The 24,899-nt window shown below is 39.2% G+C and overlaps 1 protein-coding gene across 1 annotated transcript in view; it reads right to left on the bottom strand.

Moving 5' to 3' along the window:
* Positions 1–24,899, bottom strand: part of EBF4 (EBF family member 4) — a 55,175-nt gene that overhangs the window by 18,418 nt on the left and 11,858 nt on the right. Inside the window, exons 6-7 of the mRNA XM_060032856.1 lie at positions 23,495–23,568; positions 22,347–22,415 (exon numbers count right to left, since the gene is read on the bottom strand). Coding sequence (XP_059888839.1) covers positions 22,347–22,415; positions 23,495–23,568 — 143 coding nt within the window. The remainder of the gene's footprint in view (positions 1–22,346; positions 22,416–23,494; positions 23,569–24,899) is intronic.

Raw genomic sequence — 24,899 nt, 5'->3', positions numbered from 1 at the left:
CAGAAGGTTGAATGTTGCCCCTATCCTATTAGAGAAGGACCCATTCCCAGCTTAGACCTCCCAGGGCCCCTGGCAGAGGCTCACATTCCTCTCCTGCTCATCTGTGTGGTCAGAGTCAGGAAGTACTTCTCTGGCTCTAACTAAACTTCCCTGCTACTGTCTAGGCTCAGTTGTACTTACCCTCAAAGAGGATCAGTTGGGGTGAGGGTGGGATGGGGGATGAAATAATATTGTGGCAGGCACTATGCTGGCACCACATCAATACATCTTACCTAACTTTACACCACCCCTACCATCTGACGTCAGCTTCTTTTGACAAATGAGGAGACTGAGGCTGAAGAAGGTGACCTTGCTCCGAGTCATAGGACGAGACAGTCCAGGTTGGCACGAGTCCCCAGCACTGACTAGCCCTTTACAGAGAGAATTTATCATTCAAATTGCAGACAGTTCACTCACTAGCCACGTCCCACTCCACCTATTACAGTCCCCAGGCCTCTTCATGCCTGCACTCCCTCTCTCTTTCAATATCCTCTGGGGGCATTAACCACGGCTCTACTCCTGTCTCAGCACGGGGGCCACTCTGACCCCAGTTGCCCAGATGTCCTCCCATAAGTCCTTGCTCTGAATTAAGGGTGGCTTGGGGACCCCTGTCCTTGTGACTGGCATCCAGTCCACATGACTCCCAGGGTACATGGGGGAATTTCTTATTAACCCCTTCTGCATCTCCTTCCATCAAATGCACCTAGCTCTGAAAAGGCTGGAGTAGGGAAGGAAGTGCAGTTCATTCTGTAGGCAAGAGGGAAAACCTCAGTCCCACTTCAGCACTGACCCAGCAGGGAGGTTATAGGACCTCAGTTTCCCCAAGGGGAATTGCCAGAATGGGCCCTAGACACAAGGCTGTGTTTGCAGCATTAGTATGGGAGCCAAGAGACCCTACTGGAAAGCACAGAAGGAGACAGATGCTACTGTGAGCTTGTTTTGTGGCTGCAGAGAAAAAGAATGAATGTTACATTGACCACTGGGTTAGGAGGAGGGGCTGATTCTTTCACAGCTCCCACAACCCTTCTCATCAAATTGCATTTGTCAGGTTGTACCTGACCTACGCATTGGGGTCTAAGTTTGCCCACCATGGGGTAGACTACAGCTTACCTCTGCCAAGTGGCTCAGACATGACCTGTTTCAACAGTGTCACTGTACAACATCCACTGTTCACCAGACACAGCTACATGCCAGGGAGTATCCATAGCCCACAGTGCCTGTCCAACCGCAGGAGTCAGAGGAGGAGAGCTGTGGGCCTCCCATGGGAGGACATTTTCCCCATTCACTCCTATATCACAGTCATCCTGGCCAATCAAGTAAATATTTAGTCTTAGAGCTGTGGCATCCAGTAAGGTAGCCATATGTAGTTATTTAAGTTTGAATTAATTAAAATTAACTAAAATTTAAAATTCAATTTCTCAGCCACAGTAGCTACATTTCAAATGCCCAATAGGTACACGTGACTACTGACTACCATATTGGTCAGTGAAGCACATTTCCATCATTGCAGGAAATTCTTTTCCATAGTGTCGTCTTAAAGCCTTATATTGTTCTCTAGTTCCTCTTATCGTTATGTAAAGGCTTATGTAATTACGTTTTGTCTCTTCAACTGCTCTGTAAGCTTTCAGAGGGCAGGAATCATTGCTTAAACTTCTCTATCTTTTCCCAAGCATCTATCATAGTGCCTGCCCCACAGCAGGTACTCATTGATTCATAATTACTATGACAGGATGAATGCTGTATCAAAGCCCCCAAATAGAACTTTGAGAATTGCAGAGCAAGGATCTTTGAAAATCTGTTCCTCCATAAAGCAACAGGAACATAGGCAAAAACTGTCAAAATCAAAATTTTCAGAACTCTGAAAATTAACAAAAGGTTTACAACAATCCAAGGGGTGTTTATTCAAGAAAAATGGCTGAATCTTAGTAAAAACAGAGAATTTTGCAGGGGTTTTTGTTTTGTTTTGTTTTTTGGCCATGTTGCACAGCTTGTGGAATCTTACTTCCCCAGCGAGGGATTGAACCTGCTCCCCCTGCAGTGGAAGTGTGGAGTTCTAACCACTGGACCGCCAGGGAATTCCCTGTAGTGTTTTAATTTGCCCTATTCCCAGGCTTGCAACCATGGTAGTTGTAAAAACTAGCAGCCTAGTAGCCACTAAAAGGGACAGATTGGATTTGGAACTTCTCAACAAGTTGTATTCCCAGACAATTGCCACTATTTGATCTGTCTGGCAGTTTCCTGACAGCCCTATTTTCAGGACTTGTTATTTGACCTGACTTAGAACTTGCTTAGTGGGAAAAACCCTACTCTCAGGGTGTTTGTTGAAAACAACCTGTAGCAATTGTTGAACACTGCTGTTGCTTGAGACAGTGACACTGGTTGAGGCAAACGAGAGTCTGGCCAAAAAACTTTAAAGGAAAAAGTGGGAATGAGATGTTCATAGGGGGCTCTGAAAAGCTCTTATATATTTCTGGATATCTAAAAGGCCATGTGTATGTGCAGGGAAGAGAACATGTCAGGAAAGATCTCCAAAGGCCCTAGTCTCTCATCTCTGGCTGACCCTGAAACTCTGCACAAGCAGGAAGTAAAGGTTAAGGCAAAGTTGTAACTTGCTGGGGCATTGAAGGCATGCCACAACACACACACAGAACATTTTGGCAAGGGTTGAAGACTTACTGGTTCAAGGCATTTAAGGAAATGCCTGTCCAAACATGAGCTGACCACTAACCTAACTGAACAGAAACTTCTGTGGCCACACATGACAGAAAATATAGACTCTATATAATCAGTCCAGGAAAGTCACTAAACAAACAAACAGCAACAGCAACAAACACTGGGAAGGGGGATATGATATCAAGAGTTACCACATTATATTATTAAAATATTGAGTTCTCAACAAATAATCATGAAACATGCAAAGTAACAGGAAAGTATGGTCCAAATGTGAGACATAAAGCAGTCAACTGGAACTGTTCCTGAGCAAGTCCACATGTTAGACTTACTAGACAAAGACTTTAAATCAGCTATTATAAATACGTTTAAAGAACTAAAGGAAACCATGTCTAAAGAACTGAAGAAAAGTATGAGAATAATATCTCACCAAATAGGGAACATCAATAAGGAGATACAAATTATTATAAAGAACCAAATTTAAATTCTGGAGTTGAAAAGAAAAACAATTGAAATAAAAATTTTCTAGAAGAACTCAACAGCAGAAGAAAAATGAGTTGACAGAAGACAAATGTCAGTGAACTTAAGATAAGTCAATTGAGATTATACAGTTCTGGAACAGAAAGGAAAAAGAATGAAGACTGAACAGAGCCCATGATGTTGTGAGACACCATCAAACATACCAACATATGCATAATGGGGGTCTCAGCAGAAGAGAAGAAAGGAAAAGGGGCAGAAACAAGGAAGAAATAATGACCAAAAACTTCCCAAGTTTGATGAAAAACTTTATCCCACACATACAAGAAGCTTAATGAACTCCAAGTAGTATGAACTCAAAAAGATCCACATGTAGACAGACGCATCATAATCAAACTATTGAAAGACAAAGACAAAGAAGGAATCTGGGAAGCAGTAAGGAAGAGAAGCAACTCATCATGTACAAGGGAGCCTGAATAAGATTAACAACTGACTTATTACCAGAAACCATGGAGGTCAGAAGACAGTGGGATGATATAAAGTGCTGAAAGAAAATGACTGTCAACCAAAAATTCTATATCCAGCAAAACTATCCTTCAAACATGCAGGATAAATTAAACAAAATTAAATAAACATGAAAGATTAAGACATTTCTAGATAAACAAAGACTGAAAAAATTCATCACCAACAGATCTTTCCTATAAGAAATAGTAATGGGAGTCCTTTAGTGTGAAATGAAAGGATACAAGACAGTAATTCGAATCCCCATGAAGAAATAAATAATACTGGTAAAAGTTAACTACTCAGGTAAATATAAAAGACATTATAAATGCATTTTTGTCTGTAAATATTTTGTTTTCCTACCTAATTTAAAATACAACTGTGGGCTTTGAGAGTCTGCCTGCTGATGCAGGGGACACGGGTTCGTGCCCCGGTCCGGGAAGATCCCACATGCCGCGGAGCGGCTGGGCCCCTGAGCCATGGCCGCTGAGCCTGCGTGTCCGGAGCCTGTGCTCCGCAATGGGAGAGGCCACAACAGTGAGAGGCCCGCGTACCGCAAAAAAATAAAATAAAATAAAATAAAATAAAATAAAATACAACTGCACATGTGTGGGGGCAGGGGGTACATGGAACACTGTACTTTTTACTCACATCTTCTGTAAACCTAAAACTACTCTAAAAATAAAATCTATTAAAGAAAACATCAGAAAGCAGTAATTATAAAACTGTGTTGATGGGCTTATAATGTGTAAAGATATAATGTGATTGACAAGGATGTGACAAGGAGAGGAGGGGGAATGGAGCTATATTGGAGCTATATATGGAATCCATTATATATTATTTTATATACTTGTATACTTAATTTTGAAATTAAGTTTATATTCATCTAAAATAGATTGTCTTAGGGACTTCTCTGGTGGTCCAGTGGTAAAGAATCTGCCTTACAATGCAGGGGATGTGGGTTCGACCCCTAGTCGGGGAACTAAGATCCTACATGCTGCAGGGCAACTAAGCCTGCGTGCCACAACTACCGAGCTCATGTGCCTCAATGAGAGAGCCCACGTGCCACAAACCACAGAGCCCACATGCTCTGGAGCCCGCGCACCACAACTACAGAGCCCATGTGCCCTGGAGCCTGAGTACCACAACTACAGAAGAGAAAAACCTGCCGCCACAACTAGAGAGAAGCCCACATGCTGCAATGAAGAGCTTACATGCTGCAGTGAAAGATCCTGCATGCCTCAACGAAGATCCTCTGTGCCGCAACTAAGATCCAATGCAGCCAAGAATAAATAAATTAAAAAAGAAATAGATTGTCCTAAATTAAGACACCGAATGTAATTCCCAGGGCAACCACTAAGAAAAAAAGCAGTAATGGAGGAATAGAGCAACTATATATATGACAGATAGAAAACATAGCAAATGGCAGACATAAATCCTACTTCATCAGTAATTACATTAAATATAAATGGATTAAACACTCCAATTAAAAGGCAAAAGTTGGAAGAATGGATTAGAAAACATTATCTATATGCTGTTTATGTGAGATATAGTTTAGATTCAAAGATAGAAATAAGTTGATGATAAAAGGGTTGTAAAAGATTTGGAAAAGGGTTAAGAAAGCTCTAACCAAAAATTTCTGGAGCAGCTATATTAATATCACACAGAATAGACTTTAAGACAAAATGGTTACATAAGACAAAGACAGACATTTTATAATTATAAACATGTCAATCTATCAGAAATAACAATTATAAACATATGTGCACCTGATAATAGAGCTCCAAAATACATGCAGCAAAAAATGACAGAACCAAAGGAAGAAATAGATAATTCAACAATAATAGTTGCAGATTTCAATGCCCTACTTTCAATAATGGATAGAATGACTAGACAGAAGATCAACAAGGAAATAGAAGACTTGAACAACACTCCTTATCGCAACTCACACAATAAATGAATTACATTTTACATAGCACCTTCAAGACTTAGCATAATAAAGATTTCATTTCCACCTACGGTGATCTAAATTAAACATGGTCTCCATAAAAATGACACACAATCAGAGTGTAAAGGCAACCTACAACAGCTTCCCTGGTGGCACAGTGGTTGAGAGTCTGCCTGCTGATGCGGGGGACACGGGTTCGTGCCCCGGTCCAGGAAGATCCCACATGTCGTGGAGCGGCTGGGCCTGTGAGCCATGGCCGCTGAGCCTGTGCATCCGGAGCCTGTGCTCCGCAACAGGAGAGGCCACACAGGAGAGGCACGTGTACCGCAAAAGAAAAAAAAAAAAAAAGGCAACCTACAATATGGGAGATAAGATTTGCAAATCATATATCTGATAAGGGGTTAATATCCATAATATATAAAGAACTCCTACAACTCAACAACAACACTACAACAAATAACCCAATTAAAAATTGGCAAAGGAATTCAATAGACATTTCTCCAAAGATGATGTATAAATGGCCAACAAGCATCTAAAAAGATGCTCAGCATCACTTGTCCTTAGAGAAATGCAAATCAAAACTATAATGATACATCATCTCACACATATTAGGGTGGCTACTATAAAAATGTAAAAAAACACAGAAAGTAACAAGTGTTGGTGAGGAAGTGGAGAAATCAGAAACCTGTGCACTGATGGTGGGATTATAAAATGGTGCAACTGCCATGGTAAAAAGTATAGTGTTTCTCAAAGAATTTAAAAACAATCATATGATTCAGCAATCCCACTTCTGGTTATATATATCCAAAAAAACTGAAAGCAGGGTCTCAAAGAGATATTTTCACACTAATATTCATAGTAGCCAAGAGATGGAAGCATATGAATGTCTATCAATAGATGAATGTGGTATATACATAAAATGGAATATTATTCAGCTTTAAAAAAGAAGGAAATACACATAACGTAGCATCCTATTACATGCTACAACACGGATGAAACTTGAGGACAGTATGCTAGTTACAAAAAGACTAATACTGCATGATTCCACTTATATGAGGTATAAGTATATAAGTACATATGTATAAAGTAGCCAAATTCATAGAAAAAGAAAGTAGAATGGTGGCTATGAGGACTAGGGAAGGGGAAAATGGGGAGTTCTTGCTTAATGGGTATAGAGTTTTTGTTTTGCAAGAAGTTCTGGAGATCTGTTGCACCACGATGTGAATATACTTAATAATACTGGATTGTACATTCAAAAATAGTAAAGATGACAAATTTTATATTATGTGATTATTTTTTTTACCATAATTTAAAAAATGACATGAGGAAGTAATTCTTTGGTAACATAGACAATCTAACCGTAAGGTTAATATGAAAAATATGATTAAGAATAGTTGGGAAAACATAGAGTAATGAAGAAAGAGTACTAGATCTACCAGTTACCAAAATATTTTATAAATCTTCAAAAAGTAAAAAAGCATCATATTTCCATATGAATAAATAGATAGTAGGTATAATAAAATAGGATGGAAAGTTCAGAAATACATGCAATTACATTTAGACTATAGCATGGGTGATATTTACAATTGGTGGGAGAAAATGGATTATTCAGTAATTGCTGTTGGGACAACTAGCAGCTATCAGAAAAAAATATATAGATGGACCCATATTTCCTACCGTTCACCAGGGTAAATTCCAAATGGATGATTTCCTCTTCCAGCATTATGGCAGACTACATATCTTGAAGTGCCTTCCCATTATAACTAGATCCTGTGCTTTTATCTAAAAGGTAAGGAAAATCTCCAAGGATATTAAAAATCAAAAACAAGTGAGTTGAAATCTGAGTGGAAACCATGAACTATAAGCTAACACAAATATTAGGGTTGTAGTGGTAGCAAATGCCAATATAAACACTGGGATGGAGAACAGAGACACCTCAGAGGAGGGCCCTGGATCCTCTGAGGAACCTAGAAAGGTCCCAGGTTGGTAGCACCCCCTGTTCCTGTTAGAATCAAACACAAATCCTTCCAGAAGAAAGCATACCCCATTTTGGACCTGATTTGGTTCAACAAAATATGAGCTAAAATTATCACTACTACAACAATAATACAAAAGCACCAAACCAAGGAACAAGCTTCATGAATGAGAGTCAGCAGAAGTAATGAACAATAGATTTAGAACCCCAAGGACTTTAGATATTGGAACTATCAAATAGAGAATGTTGTGTTAGTTTGTGCTGTACGTTTCAGCAGCAACAATGGAAATATTTTCAAATTGCTAAGTAAAAAAAAAACCACAAAAACTATCAATCTAGAATTATATTCCCAGGAAAACCATTTTTCAAGAAAGAGACTGATATAAAGACATTAATAGCAAAACAAAAGTGAGCGTGCTGTTTACCAACACAGACCTTCACTAAAGTACAAACTTCTTAAAAGATGTACTTCAGAAAGAGAGAAAATGACCCCAGAGGAAGTTGTGAGATGCACAGAGGAAAAGAAGAGCAACAAAATTTGGTAAATCTAAAGAAAAATTGTTCATCTATAACAAAAAGAATAATAACAATGTGTGGAATTTTAAAAGAATTAAATTTCTGTGCTACATGGCTTATAAATGTGACAGGGGTAAGAAAACAATCTAAGATCAGTGGTGTGCTGATAAATGTTTAACAACCACTTCTGGGGGGGAAAACCCCTGATTTATAATGTTCGTTGATTTCTATGGTTATAAATATATATGTTTCCCCCATGGCTGATTTCAAGCTACCAATATGATGTCATTAAATATGGAGTTGAGAAGAGATGCTAACAGTTAGCTCCTATGGACCAGTATGAGCCAGCTCCAGCACACCACTGTCAAAAATCCTAGTATTAGTCAGGAAAGGAATTACAATTTTGTTAGGAGTATATAGTAAATGTCAAGGGTAATAAATAAAAGCACAGAAATGAAGTGAATAAACTTCTAAACCAGTAAATGGAAAAACTGAATAAGAAATACATACACTACATCAAACAAAATATTCAATTTATTTTTTTAAATAGCAAGAAAGGAAAACAAAGAAACATGGAAGTGGAACAAATAGAAGGCTCAAAGCAAGATGGTAGAAAAGAGTTGAAATAAATCAATAATCTCAATAAGGTAAATGGATAAACTTGCCAGTTAAAAATAGACTAGATTAAAAAAATAAACTCAGTGATATACTGTTAAAAGAGAAATATCTGGGGCTTCCCTGGTGGCGCAGTGGTTGAGAGTCCGCCTGCCGATGCAGGGGACGCGGGTTCGTGCCCCGGTCTGGGAAGATCCCACATGCCGCAGAGCGGCTGGGCCGGTGAGCCATGGCCTCTGAGCCTGCGCGTCTGGAGCCTATGCTCCGCAACGGGAGAGGCCACAACAGTGAGAGGCCCGCGTACCGCAAAAAAAAAAAAAAAAAAGAAAGAAAAATATCTAAAACATAAGGACACATAATGGCTGAAAATAAAAGGACAGAAAAAGGTATATGAGGCAAATATAACCAAAAGTTGAGAGATCCTTTAAATAATATCAGATAGGGAATTCCCTGGCAGTCCAGTGGTTAGGACTTGGCACTTTCACTGCTGGGGACCTGGGTTCAATCCCTGGTCAGGGAATAAGATCCCACAAGCCTCGGGGCATGGCCAAAAATAAATAAATAAATAAATAAATAAATAAATAAATAATATCAGATAAAATAGACTTTAAAGCAAAACTATTATTAGAAATAAAGGATCAATGCTGATAAAAGGTTCAATCCAAAAGGAAGCTATAAGATTTTAAAACCTGTCCACATTTAACAAAATAGCCTCTCTCTCTCTCTCTCTCTCTCTCTCTATATATATATATATATATATATATATATAATTAATTAATTTTATATTAATCTTCCACATGAAATTTCAGTTTATCTTTGTGGGATATAATTGATGAAACCCACAAAGGTAAGCTGAAAGTTCATGTGCAAGATTATAACCTGATCTCTCAATTTTTAATAGGTCAAGCAGACAAAGATAAATAAATACAGACCTGAACAACACAATTAATAATCTTGAAAAAATGGGCATATATAAAATGGTAGACTCCTAGATCCAAAAAGATCAATGAACTCCAAGCACAAGGAACATGAAGAAAACTACAACAAAGCACATCATAATCAAGTTGCTAAAAATGAATAATAAAGAAAAAAAATTTAAAGCAGCCAAAGATAAAAGAAATATGTACACAGGAATAAAGATAATAATGGTATCAGATTTCTTATTGGGAATGCAAGAGAAAAGACAGTGGAGCAACATCTTAAAACAACAACTACTACTACTACTGCCAACCTATAATTCTATACCCAGTGAAAATATCTTTCAAAAAATTACAAGAAATATTAAAGGATGCCCTTCAGGCATAAGAAAAATGATACAAGATGGAAATATGAATCTATGGAAAAGCATGAAGAGCAATAGAAATAGTTACATGGGTAAATATATGATATTTTTCATATAATTTAAATCTCTTTAAAAATAATTGACTGTTGAAACAAACATAATATCAATGTACTGTAGATTATAGAACATATATAAAAATAAAATTTAAGACAATAGCACGAAGTGGTATAATTGAAGGTACACTGCAATAAGTTAAAGATGTGTACTTTAAGCCCTAAATCAATTACTAAAATAACAAAATAAAGAATTTTGCTAATAAACCAACAAAGGAGATAAAGTTGAATAATAAAAAATACCTGAATAATCTAAAAGAGTAAAGAAAAAGGAAAAGAACAAAAAAGAGACCGAACACCATAGAAAGCAAATATCAAGGTGACAGACTCAAACTTAATCATATCAATAATCACATTAAATGTAAATCGTCTACACATACCAATTAAAAGGCAGAGATTATCAGATCAGATGAAAAACTGAATGACATGCTGACTATAAGAAATGCATGTTAAGGACTCAGGCAAAAAACATATACAAATCAATTTTCACTGTAAAGTAAAGGAGCTGTTACAGTGGAGGATTACTGGACTGAATGTCAATATTATGACAGAAAAAAATATATATATGTGTCACCTTGGGTGTGTTACTTAACTTCTTGTCTCATATGTAAAATGGGATAGTAGTAGTATTGTTGGGAAATTATGTGAGATAGTATATGTAATGTAGAGCACTTAGAATGGTATATGGTTCAACTAAAGACTATATATGTGTTTGCTTTCTTCATGGTATTTTATTGTGTATATGCAATATAATTAATTTAGCTAGTTTCCCATTGATCAATGTATAGCATTTTCAATTCCTCTGCTATTCCAATGTTGTTGTCAATATCCGTACATATCCATTACCATTGGCCAAAAAAAAAGATAGTCTCCTTATTTTTCTCCTAGATTAGCTTTTCATATTTAGATTTTCATTATTCTTATGGTTGTTTGATTTTTGTATTTGGTTTGTATTAGAAATCTATGACTATTCCCACTGCCACCCTTAAGTAAAATAAATCATCCTTAAATAAAATAAAATAAATCTCAAAAGTAAGTTAGCTATGGTGTTAGAAGTTAGGACAGTGGTCACCTTTAAGGAAGAAAGAAAGGTATAATTATATTTACTGACCAGGGTGGTAGGTGTGTTCACTTTGCTGATATACAATGATCTATAAACTAATGATTTGTACATTTTTCTGTATACATGTTGTAGTGGTGTGCTAAAGCTGGTTCACCCTAGTTCATGAGGGCCAATTGCTAAACGGGAATTTGTGAGTCAAGTGTCAAACTGTTGGTAGCTTAAAATTAACCATTAAGAGAGTATTTACATCATTAATTTAACAAAAATTACAAATGAGCAATTTTTCTTTTCCCAAACTGTATGTATTTGTTATACTGCAATAAAAAAAGTTTAAAAAAAAGAAATGCATGTTAAATATAAAGACACAAATAGATTAAAAATAAAACAATGGAAAAGATTTATCATGCTAATACTAGTCAAAAGAAAGCTTGAATGGCTATATTACTATATCAAAGTAGATTTTACGGATTCATAATAAAGGGGTCAATTAAACAAGAGGACATAAAATAATCCTATATATCTATGTACCTAATAACAGTTTTTCAAATTATATGAAACAAGACTGATAGAACCTCAAGGAAAAATAGACAAATCCACAATAATAGTTGGTCATTCCAATACCCTTCTCTCAATAACAGAAAAATAAAACAGGCAAAAAGTCAGTCAGGATATAGTAGACTCAAACAACACTTATCAACTAATGTGGCCTATTTGATATTTATAGGACACTCCATCCAACAACAACAGAAAACACATTCTTCCCAAGTGCACACAAAACATTTATCAAGGCAGGCTATATTCTGGGCCATAAAATGCATCTCAAAAGATTCAAAAGGATTCAATTTATACAAAATATATATTCCTTGACAATTGAATTAAATTAGAAACAAGTAATGGAAATATCCTAAGAGAATCCCCAAACTTTTTGAAACTAAATAACGTATGGGTTAAAACAAAACTCAAAAGGGAAATCAGAAAGTACTTTTAATTAAATGGAAATGAAAACATAACATATCATGATTTGTGGTATGACCCTAAGGTAATACTTAGAGAGTAATGCATAGCACTAAAAGTCTGTTTTAGACAGAAGGAAAGGTCTTAAATAAATGACCTCAGTTTTAACTCTAGGAGACCAGAAAAAGGAGAGGAAATTAAGCCCAAAATAAGCAGAAGAAAGGAACTAATAAATATCAAAATAGGAAACAGATAAACAATGGGGAAAATCAATGAAAACAAAAGGTTCTTTTAGAAGGTCAATAAAATGGATAAACCTGTAGCCTGACTGATCAGGAAAAAAGAAGACACAATTTGCCAGTATCAGAAATGGGAGTGCTGACATCACTGCAGATTCTAGAGATATTGGATAGGGAATATTATAAACAATTTTGTGCCAACAAATTCAACAACTTATAAGAAATGGACAAATTCCTTGAAAGATACAAATTACCAAAGTTCATTCTAGAAAAAGTAGATAGCCTATTCTATTAGAGACATTGAAATTATAGTTAAAATACTTGCCACAAAGAAAAGTCCAGGCTCAGATGGCTTCACTGGTGAATTCTACCAAGCACTTAAGGAAGAAGTAATACCAATTCTACACAAACTGTTCCAAAAAATTGAAGAGCTGGATATACCTCCCAACTAAATCTATAGGCCAGTATATCAGCACACCTGATACCAAAACCAGACAAAAAAGTTATAAGAAAATTAAAGACAAATATTCATCATGAACACTCAAAAACTCTAAACAAAATTTTATTAAATTGAATCCAACAATATATTAAAAAGATAATACACCATGACCAAGTGCAGCTCATCTGGGAAATGCAGGGTTGGTTTAACATCGGAAAACCAACTGATGTAATTCATCATATTAAACTAAAAAAAAATGATAATCTTAATAGATGCAGAAAAGCCCTTGACAAAAATCTAATACCAATTTCTGATAAAAACTCCAGTAACAAAAAATAGTAGAGAATTCTCTCAACCTGATAAAGGCATCTATGAAAAACCTATAGCTACACACACACACACACACACACACACACATACATACATACATACATTAAAAACATACATAATGGTGAAAGACTGAGTAATTTCCACCTAAGATCAGGAACAAGATAAGTGTCCATCCTCACCACTGCTACTATCAACATTGTACTGGAAGGTCTAGCCAGTACAATCAGGCAAGAAAGATAAATAAAAGTCATCCAGATTGGAAAGGAATAAATAAAAGTGTCTTTATTTGCAGATGACATGATTGTCTATAAAGATAATCTGTTGGACTCTTTGAAAAGTTACTAGAACTAATAAGTGAGTTTAGCAAGGCTGCAGATTACAGAATCAGTTATACAAAAATTCATATTTATATATACCATAAATAAACCATTGGAAATTGAAATTTAAAACAGCATTTACAATAGCATCAAAATAAAGAAATACTAAAGGATAAATCTGAACAAGCGATGTGAAAGATCTGCATTCTAAAAACTACAAAATATTGATGAGAGAGATTGAGGACGATCTAAATAAATGGAGAGATATGCCTTGTTCATGGGTTGGAAGGCTCAATATTGTTAAGATATCAATTTTCCCAAATTAGTCTAGAGATTCAGAGTCCCAGTCAATATCTCAATGGAATTTTTTGTAGAAATTGACAAGTTGATGCCCAAATTCATATGGAAATGCAAAGAAAAGAGTTGCAATGAAGAAACAAAGTTGGAAGACCTATATTACCTGATTTCAAGAATTGTTATAAAGCAACAGTAATCAAAACAGTGTGGTATTGGCATAAAAGCTAGACTAAGGAATCAATGGAACAGAATAGAGGCCAGAAATAACCCCACACATATATAAACAATTGATTTTTTACAAAGTTTACAAGAAATGGTGCTGGAACATATATATATATATATATTGCAAAACAAATATATATTGCAAAACAAAACAAAACGTCTTGAATCTATACCTCTCATCAGCTACAAAAATTAACTCAAAATGGTTCCTACTCCTAAACGTAAAACCTAGAACTACAAAACTTATAGAGGAAGGGGGAAATTTTCTGTGACCTTGGGTTAGGTAAAGATTTTTTAGCTATGACAACAAAAACACAATACACAAAAGAAAAAATTTATAATTTGGACTTTATCAAAATTAAAAACTCATGCTCTTCAAAAACACTCTTAAGAGAATGAAAAGACAAGCCACGGACTGGGAAAAATTTTCTGCAAAATATTTATCTGATTTTTATCCATAGTATATAAAGAACTCCCACAACTCAGAAATTAAAAAACAACCCTATAAAAAGGGAGGGGTGAACAAACACTTCCCCCCCAAAAAAATATAGATGGCAAATAAGCACATGAGAAGTTGTTCAACATCATTAGTCATTAGGGACATGCAAATTAAAACCATAATGAGATATCACTACACATCTATTAGAATGGCTAACATTAAAAACAGAGATCATTCTCATGCCGATGAGAATGTAGAGGAATTACAACTCTCACACTCTGCTGGTGGGAAACATAAAATGGTACAACCACTTTGGAAAATAGGCGACTACTTATGAAGTTAAACATATACTTACCATACACATACACATATACATATACAACCATTCTACTCCTACTTATTTTAGCCAAGAGAAATGAAAGCACTTGTCCATATAAGGACTTGTACATAAATGTTTATAAAGCTTTATTTATAATAGACAAAAACCAGAAAGAACCCAAATGTCTATCAAGAGATGAAGGCATATTTTGCTATATTCATACAATGGAATACGACTCAGCAATAAAAAGAAATGAACTATTAATACATGTAACAAAGTGGATAACACAAAAAAATTATGCTGAGCAAAAGAAGCTAGACAAAAGAAAAAGCACATACTGTATCATCCCATTTATATAAAACTCTAGAAAATGCAAACAAATTTATGATGACATAAAGCAGATCAACTGTTGCCTGAGGATGGAGGTAAGGGGAGAGAGGGAGAGATTCCGGGGGGGCATGAGAAAACTTTTGGGAATGAAGGATATGTTCACTATCTCAACTGTGGTGATGGTTTCATCAGTGTATACATATGTCAAAACTTTTCAAATTGTATGTCTTATGCCTGTTTTATTGAATATCAATTATACCTCATAAAGTTAATTTAAAAATAAAGAATAAGGAAACATACTTCTAAATAGCCCATGTATTAAAAGAGAAATCATAACAAATTTAACAATCCTTGGAACTGATAATGAAAATATGAGATATAATAATGTGACATAGGGACTTGCCTGATGGTCCAGTGGTAAAGAATCTGCTTTCCAATGCAGGGGATGAGGGTTTGATCCCTGGTCAGGGAACTAAGATCCCACATGCTGCGGGGCAACTAAGCCCCCGCGACACAACTACTGAGTTTGTGCACCTCAAGGAGAGAGCCCACGTGCCACAAACTACAGAGCTCCTGAGCCCTGGAGCCCACCTGCCACAACTAGAGAGAGAAAACCCGCATGCCACAACTAGAGAGAAGCCCGTGCGCTGCAACGAAGAGCCCACATGCTTCAACAAAAAGATTCTGCATGCCTCAACGAAGATCCTGCGTGCTGCAACTAAGACTCAACGCAGCCAAAAAAATAAATAAAAAATAATGTGACATAGAGGAAACATAGTATTTTAAGGAAATGTCATAGCCTTAAATGACTATATTAGTAAAGAAGGTCAACAATTAATGAGCTAAACATCCAACTTAAGAAATTAAAAAAGAACAACAAAATAAACCCAAAGAACTAAGAAGGGAGATGATAAAGATAAATGTAAAATTAATGTAATGTGAAACAAACATTAGAAAAAGATTGATAAAACTGTCAGTTTTTAGAAGACACAAATAAAAGTAAAAATTGCTAGCAAAACTCACCAAGGAGAAAGATATGATACAAACAATTAATATCAGAAATGGAAAAGGTTCACAGCTAAAGATACAGCAGAGGGACTTCCCTGGTGATCTAGGGGTTAAGAATCCACCTTCCAATGCAGGGGACGCAGGTTCGAACCCTGGTTGGGGAACTAGGATCCCATCTGCCTCAGGGCAACTAAGCCCACGCACTGCAACTACTGAGTCCACGTGCTCTGGAGCCCGCACACCACAACTAGAGAGCCCACATGCCACAACTACTGAGCCCACGTGTTCTGGAGCCCACGCAACACAACTAGAAAGCCCGCACAACGCAACTAGTGAGCCTGCACAGCATAACTAGAGAGAAGCCAGCAAGCCACAATGAAGAGCACACGTGCTGCAACTAAGACCCGATGCAGCCAAATAAATAAATATTTTTTAAAAAGATACAGCAGAGATCAAAAAGATAAGAGAACATTATGAACGACTTTATGGAAACAAATTTGAAAACTTAGGCACATTTTACAAATTCCTTTAAAAATGTAACTCATGAAAATAGAGTAAAAAAGAAATAAAAGGCCTAAATAGTCCTATGACCGTTAAAATATGAATAAATGACTTAAAAATCCTCTCCTCAACCCCACAAACTAAAACCAAATTGTAACAAATTTTCAAGGAACAAATCATTACAAACTAATACAAATTCATTCAGCAAATAGTAAAAGAAAGAACATGCCCCGTCTAATTATTTAAGGGTCTTATACCACAGACTGTCAAAATCATACTAGGACATTGTAAGAAAAGAAAATTACAAGCCAATCGTGTTGAACATAAATGCAAAAATCCTAAATACTATTAACAAAGCAAATCCTGTAGCATTTAAAGAAGATAGTAAATCATCATCAAGCTAGGTTTATACCAGGAGTAGTTCAGTATCAGAAAATCCATTAATGAAATTCAGTACATTAACAGTTTAAAGAAGAAAAGCCATATGATCAATTCAATACATGTAGAGAAAAACAACACATGAAATTCAACATCTGTTCATGAAAAAAACCCAAAAAACAAAAATTAAAAAACTCTCATACCAACCATTTTTAACTTGATCAAGTATAGCTACCAAATAGCTACAATTAGCAACATTTTAAATGGTGAAACACTGGAAGCATTTTCTTTAAAATAAAAAACAAGCCAAGACTGCCCATTATCACTCCTTATTTTTTCAAGGTTGTACTTGAGGTTCTAGTCAGTGCAGTAATGTAAGAAAAATAAATAAAATGCAAAAGAATTGGATAGGAAAAACAAGTCATTTTTTACATGTCTGTCTCTATAGAAAAAACAAAACAAAAGAAATCTAAAGACAAATATCTACATGCAAATATCAATTGTATTTCTTTATACTATCAACAAAGACTTAGAAAACATAGCAAAAGATATAATTTACAATAACAACAAAATATAAATTGTACCTAGAAATAAGCTACCCATACAGCTGAATGGTTCATTCCCTCACCTCTTCAAGTCCTTCCTCAAACTCCATCTTCTTAATTTGGCCTACTGTGACCACTCCATTTAAAACCACACCTCCCCCACCCCCAAATTCCAAATCAGTTTTATTTTTCTCTATTTTTTCCCACCTAACACCTTCTAACATACTTATAATTACTGTTTATTGCCCATCTCCCCAATGTCTTCTCTGTCCATGAATATGGATATTTTTTTCTGCTTTGTTTACTGTGGTATTCCTAGAACCTAGAACAGTGCCTGGTACATAGTAGATGCTCAATAAATATTTACTGAATGAGTGAATGAATGAAAGCAATAAGTGTATGTAGACTTTACTGAGAAAATTATAAACCTTTATTGAAAGGCTTTAAAGAAGATCTATATAAATGGAGAGATAAACCATATTCATGGATAGGAAGACTCAGTAGCATAAAGATGTGAATTCTCCTCCAAATTGATGTATAAGTTAACTGTACAAAACCCCCAGAGATATGTGTGTGTGTGTGTGTGTGTGTGTGTGTGTGTGTGTGTGTTGGTGTGGAACTTTCTACATGGATTCTAAAATTTATATGGAAGCACAAAAGGCCAAAATAGTCAGTTCTTCCCTGAAGAACAAGAGAAGATGGGAACCTTATCCTACACGCTTGTCTGTATTATTTTTATATAGATATAGTGATTCAAACAATGCCATGTTAGCACAGAGATTATCAAATAGATCAAGAGAATAAAACACAAGAGTCTAGAATCGGACACACAAATAGAAGGAAACTTGATTTAGGACATAGGTGGCACTGAAGCTCAGTAAGAAAGGATGAGTTATTTAATAAATGATACTAGAATAATTAGTGATTCATAAACAAAAATAATTACATTGATACCTTAATTCACACCATGCCCCCAAATTAGCTCCACATGGATTACTAACCTAAATGTACAAGGAAAAACTGTGAAATCTTTAGAAGAAAATATAGGAGAATATCTTTATGACTCAGCATAGAGAAAGGTTTCTTAAACAAAATGCAGAATGAAATCCATGAGGAAAATATTGATAAATGCAACTACACTGAGTTACTTGATATACACTTCCCTGACAAAGGATCAGTATCTAGGATCTAAAAAGAATCATTAAAATCAATTATAATTCCTGGTGATTTCAGTATCAATGTAAATAGATAATTCTTCCACACATTCTTCTCTCCATTCCTTGAGTATCTCTCCTCCAATGACCTTCTCTCTACCCTCCCTTGGCCACACATTACCAATAAACGGAATTTCCGAATAATCCTACCTACAGACAACCCACTCCCTAACCACCAGCTCCAACCCCTTCTAGTACCTCAACTCTAGTAATTCTTGGCCCCATCAAAACCTATGTTCCATTCATCCTGCCTTCTCTTCACTCTCCCATAGTCCTCTCCTTTCTGAGCTTAAATTCCTTGTTCCATTTTTGTAAACACTCCTTGCTTACACTTTTCACTCTCTTGCCCTCTCATGTTTCATCGTATTCATATAGCAAACCCCTAACTCTGGCTATATGCAACCACTCAGCTGTTCTGCACCTGCACTTGTACAGCTCAGCAGGACTGGGGAAATTGCTCACTTTTAATTTATGACCACAGGTAATTCCCTGATGGTCCAGTGGTTAGGACTCGGTGCTTTCACTGCCATGGCCCCAGGTTCAATCTCTGGTTGGGGAACTAAGATCCCGCGAGCCACGTGGCGTGGCCCCAAAAACATAAATTTTAAAAATAAATAAATTTATGACCACAGATCTTAGGTGGGCCCTTAGTGCCACTTGGCAATCACAGAACATTTCCATCGTCCATTCACTCTCTTGGACAACTGTTTCATGCCCTAGTGTCTCCCTCTCCATCCTCATCCTCAACTGTTGACCTTGCTTCCTATTTCACTGAGAAAACAAAGCAATCAGAAAAGAACATCCGTAAGCTCCTATGTTGGATATTCCCATTTACCCATGTCCAGGTTCTCTATCTTCCCTGCTGCCTCCATGGATAACGTCTGTGCTCTCAGCTAAAGCCAGTCCTCCACGTGTGCAGGAGAAACCCTGCCCTTCGCTGATTAGAGGACATTGCTTCAGCCATTCTCCCTTCTAACACTTGCATCATAATTTTCCATTTCCTACTGGGTTTTTGTCATCAGCATCTGAACAAGCTGTATCTTTTTCTTGGCCTTACACTGTGCTCCTATCACCACCCTGTTCCATCCTGTTTCTTTGATCCCTTTAGGGTGAAAGTCCAGAGTTCCTTTAGTCACTGTCTCTAATCTCTCTTCTCCCATTCTCTCTTAGACATACTCCTATCAGAATTCTGCCCCTTTTGCCACTGAAATGGCTCCTGTTGAGGTCACCAATGTCCCCCACATTGCTAAATCTAATGATTAACCCTTAGTCTTTTTATCATATCCATGAGCAGGATTTGATGCAGTTGACTATTGCCTCCTTTTGGGATAATTTTTCTATCTAGGCTTCTGGGACTCCACTCCCCTGATTTTCCTTCTACTTTACTGGCAGCTGCTTCTCATTTTCCTTTGCTGGTTACACATCTCCATGACCTCTCAACATTGGACACCTCAGAATGCAGTTCTCGGACCTCTCATGTTTTCTTACAACACTCGTTCCCTCAATGATTTCATTCATTCAAATCTACATCTGTAGCCTGGACCTTCCCCTCGAGAGCCACACTCATGTGTTCAGCTCTTTTTCAACATCTCCACCTGGAGGTTTAGCAAGAACCTTAAATGTCATATGTCTCTCCTTCCATAACAAATCCTGTCAGTTCTGCCTATTAAGTGTATCCAGAATCCAACCACTTCTTACAAACTTCTCTATAACATCCCTTCTGTTGCAGCCTCCATCATCTCTCCTGGATTATTGTCATGGTTTCCTAACTCATCTCCCTGTCTCCACCCTTGCTTCCTGCGGGTCATCTTCAACACAGGAGCTAGAGTTAAAAACTTGTCAAAACATAAATCAGGTCATATCATTCTTCTCAAACACCCCCACTGGCTTCCATGTCATCCAGAATAAAAGTCAAAGTCCTTACAGTGGTTTACAAGAATGGCCTACATGCAACCTACAAGGCCCTGCATGGTCTGGCCTTCCTCCTGCCCCACCCATTGTATCTCTGACATCTTCATCTCCTACTGTCCCCCTCATTCCAGTCACCTGGGCCTTCTTGCTGTTCCTAAAACACAACAAGTACACTCTTGCCAAGAACATTCTTCTCCCAGATTCATACTTGGCTCGCTCCTTTATTTCCTTCAGGTCTTGGCTCAAATGTCATAGTTTCAGTGAGGTCTTCCTTAAATACTCTAAAATTGCAGTAGCCCCTTCCTGGGCACTCTCTGATCTTTCCTGATGGCTTTCTTTTTCTCCTTAGCTGTTATTACCATCTAACATGATGTACATTTTATTCAGTTAGTTTATGTCTATCTCTCCTACTAGATTGTAAGCCCATCGACACAAGACTTTTTGTCTGCGTTGGTCACTGCTTAATCCACAGCATATAGAAGAGACCCTGGCACAGGGTCCATATTAACAGTAGATGTTAACATTTAACAATAGATGTTAAAAAATTATTTGTTGAATGAATAAACAACATACTAATCGGCCAGAATACGGCAACAGGCATTCTCAAAATAGCTGGTACGAATATCAATTGGTATAATCTCCACAGAGGACAAACTGGCAGTAACTATCAAAAGTACAAATGCACATCTCCTTTGACCCAGAAATTCTGCTTCTAGTAATTTCCTTTATATAAATTCACACATGTGCTAAGTGACACATGGACAAAGTAATTCACGACAGCATATTTTATCCCTGAAAAAGAATGAAAACAGCCAAAATGTCCAGCAATAGAGACTAAAGAAATTATAGTTCATCCATACAATGGAATATTTTGCAGTAGAAAAAAGAATAAGGAGACTGCTTGTGTCTGCATTTTCTTGCACAGACTATCTCAGGAAGGATACCCATGAAACTGGTGATAATGCTTGCTTATTTGGAGGGCAACGGATGAGTCAGCAGCAGCGGTAGGAGACTTTGCTGTCAACCCTCCTAAACTTGAATTTTAGTACATTGTGAATGGTTTAATGGTTTACTAAAAGGAGAACAAGGCAGGGTTTATGTTCCAATATGGAATGAGTTCTAAGATATATTGTTACAAATAAAAAGGTAAGTACGAAAGACTGTGTACAGTATGCTATACATAGGGGTGGGGCAGACATACTTTTCGTTATTTACTCTTTTATACTTTTCAAATTTTGTACCTTATATATGCATTTCCTATTCAAAAAGAAATAAAATAATTTAAAAAAATCATGGTGGGAGAATGCATTTTCATATGCATCACCTTGACAATCCTATGATTGAAGCTTGCTAAGTATTTCCCTATTTTTTAAACAAAGGAAACAGACGATCAGAGAAGTCAAGTCAAACAGCACAGAGGCACCAGGCACCAGGACTAGAGCCCGCTTCCCTGCCAGGCCCTCCCAGCCCCTCTAGCCCAGCAGCCTCTACCACCCTCCACCCCTGCCCTCTCCAGCTCCTTCCCTCAGGACACAAAACTCTTATGCCCAGCCCCAAGAAGGTCTGCCACCAGGGGCTTCAGTCAGGGGACTGTTTCTCTTTGCTCAGAGTCACCAACAGGGTGGTGGGTGCCCCCGCGCTCTGTGGCTGATCCCAGCCTACCCTGGCCTTGCAGCTGCCAGGCCCTCTTCCCCTGGTCTGTACCTGTCAATGATGACGGGGTCTGAGGGTGTCTCATTCCGGTTGCCACAGCTCTTCCGGTCACAGCACCGGCTGAAGGAAAGATGAGAAGGGAGGGAAGGAGGAAGGGGGTGAAGGAGAGGGAGATTACAGCACGTGGTGTGTGTGTGTGTGTGTGTGTGTGTGTGTGTGTGTGTGCGTGTGTGCGTGTGTGTGTGTGTGTGTGTGTGTGTGTGGCTCTGGGGTGAGGATGCTGATGTCCTGTCTCTGAGTATGGAATCCCTGGGCCAGAGGGGCTCACTCTCAGGGCCCTGGGGGAGACAGGCAGTGAGGGTCCTACACAGGGACCTGGAGAGCCCTTATACCTGGGGTTAAGGATGGCCAAGAAACCCTTGTCCCAAAGGCATGCTGCTCCTGGAGGATCCAGGAAACGGCAGGCTGCTGACCACCTACTCTCTCTGTACACTTTTTATACAAGTAGAAAAGAGCTCCAATTGTAAGCATGAACCTCATGAATTATCACAAAGTGAGCCCACCCATGTAACCAGCACCCATACCAAGAAATACCATGTGACTAGCGCCCCAGAAGCCCCCTCATGCCTCTTCCTGGTCACTGCCCTTCCCAAGGGTAGCCACTGTCCCAACCAGATTTTTGAACACTATTTTCTTTTCCATGTGTGAAGAGCTGCCTCGGAGGACCCTTCCTGACTGACATCTCCTGGTGAGCCCTTGCCTAGAAATGCCAAGCTCTGGGGTAATGGGGAAGGGGAGTCTAGCACTGTGTTCCCTCTTCCCCATCCTGCCTGCCCAGGGGGTGCCCTTAAGTTCACATAAGAGGCAGCAAAGTTTCCTCCTCCAGCTTCTGAGCTAACCCAGGAGGCCCAGGCCCTGCCCCCATCTCCCAGGGAGCCCTCCCCAGAGCTTTATTAGTTAAGCTTCCCGGTAGCAGCAGGAGGCCTCTCTTACAAAAACACTCGGAGAAGCCACATAAACAGGCCCGGCTAATGGGTCCTCAAGGACCCTCTCCTCAGCCAGCACGGTGCCCAGGGGCCTCACTCTTCCCTCATCACCCCCCAACCCCAGGCTTCCCTGGGGATCAGTGGGGAGGGGGTTGGTGGCAGTGGCAGGGGTCGGGGCAAGAGGCCAGGGGCAGGTGACCTAGCCCTTCTCACCTGCACATGATCTCGTGGGTGAGTAGCACGCGGCACATTTCGGGGTTCTTGTCCTGCCCCTCGTAGATGATGGCCTGGGGAAGGGGAAGTGCGCAGGCTGGAGGGGAAGGAGGCTCCTCTCAAGGCCAGGTGGAAGGGCAGCTGGGCCCCCGCTCCCGGGGAAGAGTACGCCCTCCAACTCTCTCTGGGAGCCCAGGAATGCAAAGAGGGAGCTGGGAACCTGGCTTCCCAAACCAGTACCACTATCAGAATGGGCAAGAGTGGCATGAGGTCTACAGATTCTGTCTGTCCACAGGCAGCTCTTTCCGGAGCCAGCTCTGCTCAGGGGCAGGGAGGTCCCCAGATCACCATGACCAAGGTCAGGCTGCCGGGAGGGCAGACACACTCCAACCTCCGCGGTTCTCACAAGCATTGTCCCTCCAGGCTGTCCCGCTGGCTCCTTGGCCCCTCTCCCCACCCCTATCACCTCCGCAGGCCAGGCCAGTGGCTCCCTCTTGGACTGCTGGATCAGCCACCCCCCCCACCCCCCCACCCCCAGCCAGTCCCCCAGCCTCTCCTCCGCCCTGAAGCAAGGAGTGAGCTGCCCAAACCACACATTTGGCTTCCACCTTATAACCTCTGTGCCACGCAGCCATCCCTTATTTGTGGGTCCCTCTCTCTCCGGACGTTCTCCAACCCCTTCCACACTTGTTGACCATGCAATCCCACTTTGCCACTGCCTGGTCCGCCTCCCACACCATGGCGACCACAGGCTTCCTAGAAACACACCACTTCTTACTCTGCCCTGGGATTGGGTGGGGGCTGCTGGAAGACTGTCTGTGTGGGAAAGCCCAAGTCTCCACCTCAAGTTGCAGGCCACTGATTTTCACATCTGAGACTCAGCCCTGCTCCTTTACCAGCGCACACAACCTCTCTGAAAAGCCTGAGGCTTGGGGCCCTGTGGCTGCACAGTCCGTCAGGGCTGACTCAGGTTTCAGTTGCCCCGAGCTCCTCATGCTGGTCCCTGAGCCTCCTTCTCTTGTCTTTTCAAGTCAGCAAGGTACTGAGGGCCTGCAGTGGAAGCTCTGGGGCCCCACTCAGTCCCCGCTCCTGGACCAGTGCACCCATCCCCCAGCTGTGGGTAGCATTAGCTGCTAAGGGCTTTCTCTTGAGAACTGCTCTCAGCAGACAGGAGCTTGCTTCCCCTGGAAATGTCTGGAAGGTTACACTCTCCCCTTGGGAGTGGTCCCAGCCAGTAACTGACCAATACAGGGGACAGAATCCTGGCCTCCTTGCCTCAAGGGGGAACAACTCTGGTGCCATTCCTTCTCCAGGGCTCCTCGTGAATCAGGCTGAGGCTAGACTCCAGCTGAGACCACATCCTTGCTGAGCATCCCCTGCCCTGTCCTGCTTCTCCTCCCTCCCC

Source organism: Delphinus delphis, chromosome 15, assembly GCF_949987515.2.
Source record: "Delphinus delphis chromosome 15, mDelDel1.2, whole genome shotgun sequence".
Classification (NCBI taxonomy): domain Eukaryota; kingdom Metazoa; phylum Chordata; class Mammalia; order Artiodactyla; family Delphinidae; genus Delphinus; species Delphinus delphis.
The sequence above is the reverse complement of the archived record's forward strand: the minus strand, read 5'-3'. Positions and strand labels throughout refer to the sequence as shown.